The following is a 7,395-nucleotide window of genomic DNA, read 5'->3' as shown; positions in this document are numbered from 1 at the left end:
AGGGCCCGGCGGCAGCCACGACGTACGTCCCAGCCCCAGCAGCACGCAGGGACCGCGCGTGGCACAGCAGAGCGAGGAGGAGCACGGCCAAATCTTCATCACCATATCAAATTTATATTTCCAGTGGCACTAATACATTGGTTGATGCTCATGATGACAATCACACTGCACAAGATCTCCCTGCCTTCGAGTTTCCGCCCAACCAGAACACCCCCTCCCCCCCCACCGGCGGGCACCATCAGTTCCCCCCCAAGAAAGGGGGAGCAGCCCCTGCACCCCTCAGCCTCTCCTCTCCCCCCCATCAGCAAAACAAAGCAGAGACGCTCCTCAGCTCAAGTCAAATAAATATGGAATCAGGCAACTCTAGTTGCATCGAGTGGAAATGCTTCGTTACAATGGCACCGAGTAGGGCCCCAGATGAGTCATGTGCAACACAGAAACCTATAAGGCTGAATATCAATGTCTTTTTTTGTTTCCTTTTTGTTGTTTTTTTTTGTTTTGTTTTGTTGAAAGTCTCCAATCGCTATGAAACTGATTAAGTACAATGCAAAGAGATGGTCACTGCAGTTCTACCATTTGCCCGCTGTTATGCTAGTTAGTTTCTCTGAGTCCCGCACCAATGACAGTGACGTTGGGTGTGCAGCCTTTACAATTTGTCCAGGAAGTTGTCCAGGGCTGGGATGCCCTCCTTCAACCCCTTACGTTTGCGGGTCTCAGCCACCACCTGGGAGGGGCGGCTGGTGCTGTCGAAGGGATCCCCAGGCAGGATCTGCCAGTGGTCAAACACACACTGGGGGAAAGCCTGGCCGCCCGTGTTGGACCTCAGGTCAGCTGTGAAACCTGGAGGAAAGAGGAAAGGAGAGTTGGAAGGAGAACGGCAGCCGCAGCCCAACAGAAGTGGGGTCTAACAGCTCAGCTCCAGCAGCCTTCCCATGAACTACAGCCTTTCCCCCACCCCCATGAACAGCCCGCATCCCCACTGCACCTCCAGCCCTTAAACCACAGGACACAAACGGACTCCTTCCCGCGCAGGATGAGCCGCCAGCAGCTGCCACCACACACTCACCAAAGGACTCGTTGACAGGCAGGTAGGCCTTGACCACGAACATGGGGGTGCCGGCCACCTGGGACTCCTCAAAGACGTGGCCACGCTTCCTGTTCAGCACACCGTAGATGCCACCAACCACCTGCTCCGGGCACTGTGGGACAGAGGGGTGTCAGGGGCTGCAAACCCCCCCACCTCCGTTCCCCTCGGGCGGAGAGAGAGAGGACTTCCCTTACCTGGATTTCCACAAGGTAGATGGGCTCCATAAGCCTGGGCTGGGCGGTGAGCACGCAGGCATACAGGCACCTCCTGGCAGTGGGAATGATCTGCCCACCCCCACGGTGGATGGCGTCAGCGTGCAGGGTCACATCGTGCACGTCGAAGCGGACGCCGCGCATGTTCTCCTCGCACAGGACGCCCTGGGTAAGCAGAGGCAGGCTGTGAGGCAGCACTGGGGTTAACCCTGCTCCTCCCACCTCCGAGTCACGGCTGCAGGCAGCTCTGCCCACCAGTCTCAACGCCAGCCTCCCAAGCTCACGCCCACGAAGGCGCTGCACTGTTCTGCTCCCTGACAGCTCACACACAGCACCACCCCTACCTCCTTGGTGGCCCACTGGAAGCCAGCCACCACGCTGTCCTTGATCTCATTCAGGTACTGCACTCCCTTGGTGATGTCAGTCAGGATGTTGGGCCCGGTGCCGTCGGGACCGAAGCACCAGATCTTCCTGGCTTCGGTGACGTCCCACTCGTACTTCTCAGCCAGGTAACGAGCTCTCTGCTTCAGCTCCTGGCGAGCAGAGACCTCGCCCTTGTCGATGTCTTCGGCCAAACCGTCTGGGAAGGGCCGGGCCTTCATGTACAGCCTGTTGTGTTTGTTGGGGGACTTGGAAAGGCACATCACGTTGGATTCCTCGCTGACCGTCTCGCGGTAAGACACGACGGGATCTGATTTCTGCACAGACAAACAGCACAGCAGGGAAGATCTGTGAGCCATCAACCTGCAGCTCCACAGCAGCAAAAAAGCTGCCAGCACAGAGCTGTTACTGCTGCAGGTTCAACAGCAGCCCCTGCTGTTCAAGCTGTGTGTCGGTGCCATCAAACCACACTGCTTCACAGCCTCTCGGCCTGCCAGGCTGCACACAGCAGCTGTACCTTGATAGGAATGCAAGCGTGGTCCTCCTCCAGATCCTTCAGGCAGATTTCCAAGTGCAGCTCCCCTGCACCTGCAATGATGTGCTCTCCGGACTCCTCAATGATGCACTGAAAAAAAAATAAATAAAATACAGCAGGTGAGACTTGTGGCTGCAATGCAATGAAAGCTCCTGCACGTGAAATTGCCTGATGGTCTCTGATTTCCTGCCTTGACTCATAGAACTTTTAGAAACTCTTTGTGCTGTTTTGGGGATGAGTCAGCACAAGCCCCAAGGAGGAATGCTCTGTTCCTTCCCACTCTGAGAGGGCTGGCACTAATAACCAACTCAAGCCACTTCTCCTGATACAATCACAACTAAAAGCATCACAGCGTGCGACTCCCGAGCGTGAGCAGGACTGGGATTCCCTACACACTCACCTGCACCATAGGGTCAGACTTGGCAAGGCGTTTCAGCCCCTCCACCAGCTTGGGCAGGTCTGCAGGGTTCTTGGCTTCCACGGCCACGCGCACCACAGGGCTGACGCTGAACTTCATCACCCGCATGTTGTGAGCGTGCTCGAAGGTGGTGATGGTTCCAGTCTTCACCAGGAACTGATCGACGCCAACCAGACCCACGATGTTTCCACAAGGCACGTCCTCAATGGGTTCGACGTAGCGGCCCATCATGAGGATGGTCCTGCAGGAAGAGAAGGCTGTTTCACGGCCTCACAGACAAGGAGCCAAGAGACGCAAATGGGAACGGCAGCTGCCCTCGTGCCGCATCCAGCCAGGACCAACCTTTGGATGGGCTTCAGGTACAGATCCTCCTTCTTGCCAGGCGTGTAGTTGGGTCCCATGATTCTGACCTTCAAGCCAGTTGATACGAGACCAGAGAAAACACGACCGAAAGCGTAGAAGCGGCCCTTGTCGGAGGTTGGCACCATTTTAGAAATGTACATCATCAGGGGGCCCTTGGGATCACAGTTCTTAATACCTGAGAAGGAGAAAAGAGATTTCATTGAGAAATACTTCTGGTACTCAGCAGACCCGCCTGCTTCCCCCATCCTCTCATTGCCAGACCTGTGCCCAGCAGTGCCCCCCTCTGCTCTGACAGCTGGCCAGCCCAACAGAGAGCAAGATCAGATTGCCCAGAGATCTTTTAAATGAATACAGGCTCAGCCTGAGCCGCCACCACCGCACGCCCTGGCTGCTCTCCAGTTACTTAGCAAGCTCAGCACTCCCGAGTCAAGCGCCCGCTGGTAAGCCTGTTTGATCCACACTAGAAAAGCTACAGGCTCAAGAATTACAAAAGCTCCTAAGCTGTGGGCTTTGGAGAACGAGATAGTTCCAGGTATTTCAGAGCACTGAACGCTTCTGCAAAGAGATCCCGGCAGCAAAGCGGCAGCCTCGCATACCTATGGCAGCCTCATCATCGGGGGGCCCCTCATAGAGCAGCTCACAGCGGTACTTCTGGGCTGTGACAGGAGAAGGCAGGTGAATGGTGATCATCTGCAGCAGGGCATCTCCGGCAGGCAGCCACCGCCTCATCACAGCCTGAGCAGAGAGCAGAGGGTGAGAGCCAGGCAGGCAGCTCGGAGCCCAGCAGTCAGCCCTGCCTTCCTCGCTCCCCTCTCAGTGACCAGCAGCACCTTCCTACCCAAGCAGGGTTTGCAGCTGCAGAGCAAATTCACACAGTTGGATCAGCCCAACTCCTCACCTCTTCTCATGGAGGATTCGGACCAATCTCACCTTCAGCAGGGGTTTGCCCTCCTTGTCCTTATCTTCGCTGTCAAGCTTGATGTCGAGTTTCTCAATCAGTTTGGCTGCCTCCTCTTTCTTGAAGGTCATGATCGCATCGAACACCTATGAGAGCAGCAGCAGTTAGGAATGCCTTTCAGGATCCAGTCTGAGAGCAGCAGCATCTCTAAGGAGAACCTGTGCTGAATCCACACGGACTCCCAGACACACACCTGCCTTCCCACACCTACCACCAGCTCCCCTGCTGCACAGAACAACGAGCTCAGCTCGTGTCAGATACTCAAATTTCTTCAATCGAACAAGTCAGGTCAAAGTGAAGAAATTTTCCATCATCATGCACTGCAGCAGAACAACCAGAGCTTAGGGCATCAGCAAGGAACACACCTTGAAGATGGGATCAAGGATGAGCTGGCAGAAGGTCCTAGGCAGTTTCTTTCCATCAGGGCCAGTAGCAGACTTGCTGAACTTGCCAGTAGCAGGATCAAAGTATCTGCAGAAAAAATAAGCCGAACAAATATCAATGTATCAATGTCCAGCTCAGGTGGAAAAGTGTGGTGGCTTTTTTTTTTACCCTCATTAGCTCAGGAGTGAGGAAAAAAAAACAGCACAAGGATCAACTCACTGAGCCTGAATGCCTGCACTGCCAGGTTAGGGGCACACGGAGCTGGTGTGGGATTGGTACCAACAGCCACAGTTACTCACCTGTCTCCCCACAGCTTCTTCATCATGTCTTCTACTTTCTTGGCACGCTCAGATGGATTCATCTGGGCATCACCCTTAGCAGCAAATTTTGCAACGTACATTTCAGCAAACTGTTTCAAAGTGAAAGCCCAGCCATGCAGGCCAGAACCAAAGCCAACTGTACCAAGCACGGGATCGATCTGAAAGGGAAGAAGGCAGCTGGGTTACAGAGGATCAGCTGTGGAGGGCTGCAGCAGTCAGCCCAGGCAAACCAAACACACTGCAGGCCTCCACCGAGAGCCTGAAGGTGAGGCTTCAGAGCTACGGAAGCACTGAGCATTTCTGTGACAGCAGCTGCCCTGACCCCCTGCCTGGCCCACACACCCCATTTTAGCTCCATAACCCAGAACTGGATCCTTTTTTCTTCACTTCATCCAGCTCAGTACCTGCTTAGATCTGTCTGCAAGTCAGACTGTGATCCTTAAGGGGAATATCAGTCAAAAAAATCTACAATTTGTTTGCTCCTCAGCAGGAACAAAGCACAAAGGTTTCCTCTGAACCTGCAGCTGAACTCCCTGCTCAGAGTCCAGCAGGGAGCGAAGGGATCAACATCACCAAGTGCCCTCCAGCCTCAGAAAGCAGCCCAGGACCTGCACCCCGTGTCAGGTGAGCAAGGAAAGCCCTACCAAGAGGAGAACAGCTTCACCAGACAGAAAACACCACTTGTGTTCATATTCTTCATTGGGTGGGTGTCTCCACTACCCCAGCCTCACTCCTCCCTCGGAGGAAAGAAAGCACTGCTACCAAACACAGCTGCTGCCTCCTGCTGAAGGGGTTCATCCTGAAAGCAGAGCTCACAGCCATTCACCTACCATGATATTTCCCATAGGGCCGCTTTCTCCTTCTCCATAGGTGGAGATGATGACGTTCACATTCTCCACGATCCGTTGGAAGGTCTGGTACAGCTCCTCAGGATCCAGCTGCAGCTCCAGCAGCGCCCGGTCCATCTTGTTCATCATCAGGACAGGTTTGATCCTCTCAGCAATGGCCTGACGCAGCACGGTTTCTGTCTGCACACACACACCTGGCCAACACAGGAGAATTAGTTCTCCTCACCTTCAGATCAGCCCAAGGCAGGCTGCAGTTACACACGGCTGCAAAAATCTCACCAGAGACGCAGTCGACAACAACCAGGGCACCGTCAGTGACCCGCAGAGCAGCAGTGACCTCTGAAGAGAAATCCACGTGCCCAGGAGAGTCGATCAGGTTGATCAAGAAACCAGAACCATCTTTGCTCTGCTTGATGAACGCCAGATCGTTTTCAGAGAGCTCGTAGAACAGAGAAATAGCTCTGAAACGGAAGAGGAGCTGTTAGTATCACCCTCTCGTTACTCCCTCTGCAGCACACTGGAACAAATACAGTTGGCAACATCCTTTTATCCTTTATTATTTATTTCCAGACAGCTGCATCCAGCCTTCAGGATTTCCTGTGGTCCTGAGAAGGAGCACAGTGCTCATCCAGTTCCAACCCCCTGCTGTGTGCAGGTCACCAACCAGCAGCCCAGGCTGCCCAGAGCCACATCCAGCCTGGCCTTGGATGCCTGCAGGGATGGGGCATCCACAGCCTCCTTGGGCAACCTGTTCCAGTGCCTCACCACCCTCTGGGTGAAAACCTTCCTCCTAATATCCAACCTAAACCTCCCCTATCAGGGAACATGATCCTGAGAGGCAGGTGGGGAAGATGCTCAGAAGCATCCACAAAAGCCTCTGCTTTTCATGCTTCTCTGAAATCATAACCTCTTCTGACAACATGAAGTGCCAAAGAGGGCACACACCTCCTCTCAGCTGCATATTTCTGCTTTTCCCACCAGCCCAAACCCCTTCTGATCCCTCCTCCTCAGGTCTCAGATCCACAGGCAGCGATGCTCTGAAGGAAGACGGCTGCTCACCAGGCAGCCTCCACACTGCAGGACTCACAGCCACCAGCTCCATTACACACAGCTGGTGCCAGAACAAGAGGCCAAAAGTCACACTGCAGGAGCACGTCAACGTCCCAGCAGCCATCAAGGTAACACTCAGTGACTCACCACAGGGCAATCAATACGTGCTCCTTCATTTAAGCAATCCACAGAAGGAAAAGAAAGAACTAAGCTTTTGAACAACGTGACAAGAGAAATGCTGATGTGATCATCTTCATCTCAAGCTGATACCAGGGTAGGATTCAAAGCATTCCCGAGGTCGTTGGGAACACTGGGGCACCCTTAGGAGCAGCACTCACGTAGATTTGATGGTGATGCACCGTTCCTGCTCGTCCTTCCTGGTGTCAGTGAATCGGGTCTCCCCCGCGCGGGCAGAGGCGATGATTCCAGCTTTGCATACCAGAGAATCAGTCAGGGTCGACTTGCCGTGATCAACGTGGGCGATCACTGACATGTTCCTGATGTTGGCCTTTTTGTCCATGATGGCCCGTATCTGATCTACCGTGAAGTTCACCTTGGAGAAAAGAAGGAGGGAGGAAAGGAAGATGCGCTACGTAACAAAACGGCTCTATTTCTTCATACGTGGCACCGGCAGGTTTAACCTCGCGAAACAACAAGCTGGAAAAACGGCGGGGGCACCGCAGGGAGGGCCGGGCCTGAGGCGCAGCAGCCAGCAGGGCGCTCTCAAGGCCTTGCCGCACTGACAGCGCCGCGGGTCGCCCTCCATCCTCACCCCCCGCTCAGGGGAACCCCGCACCGCGGAGCCGCAGCGTTACGTAAGCGCTCCCGTAGCCGCACCG

General features: G+C 54.6%; 1 protein-coding gene and 1 non-coding gene across 2 annotated transcripts; both read right to left on the bottom strand.

Moving 5' to 3' along the window:
- Positions 1-94: 94 nt before the first annotated feature.
- EEF2 (eukaryotic translation elongation factor 2) lies at positions 95-7,322 on the bottom strand. Its single transcript, XM_010724890.2, has 15 exons — positions 7,224-7,322; positions 6,895-7,145; positions 5,786-5,967; positions 5,489-5,700; positions 4,638-4,816; positions 4,320-4,425; positions 3,927-4,040; positions 3,593-3,731; positions 2,976-3,171; positions 2,616-2,874; positions 2,198-2,305; positions 1,644-1,997; positions 1,282-1,464; positions 1,067-1,199; positions 95-840 (listed from the first exon to the last, which is right to left on the bottom strand). The coding sequence occupies exons 1-15, from the start codon at positions 7,320-7,322 to the stop codon at positions 647-649; spliced, it is 2,709 nt and encodes a 902-aa protein (XP_010723192.2). The 3' UTR covers positions 95-646.
- LOC116217503 lies at positions 4,206-4,274 on the bottom strand. The gene has a single exon (XR_004162129.1). It is a non-coding gene; the product is annotated as a small nucleolar RNA SNORD37 (small nucleolar RNA).
- Positions 7,323-7,395: the final 73 nt, after the last annotated feature.

The sequence above is a fragment of the Meleagris gallopavo genome, chromosome 30 (genome assembly GCF_000146605.3).
Source record: "Meleagris gallopavo isolate NT-WF06-2002-E0010 breed Aviagen turkey brand Nicholas breeding stock chromosome 30, Turkey_5.1, whole genome shotgun sequence".
NCBI lineage: Eukaryota > Metazoa > Chordata > Aves > Galliformes > Phasianidae > Meleagris > Meleagris gallopavo.
This window is presented reverse-complemented; position numbering and strand designations above follow the sequence as displayed.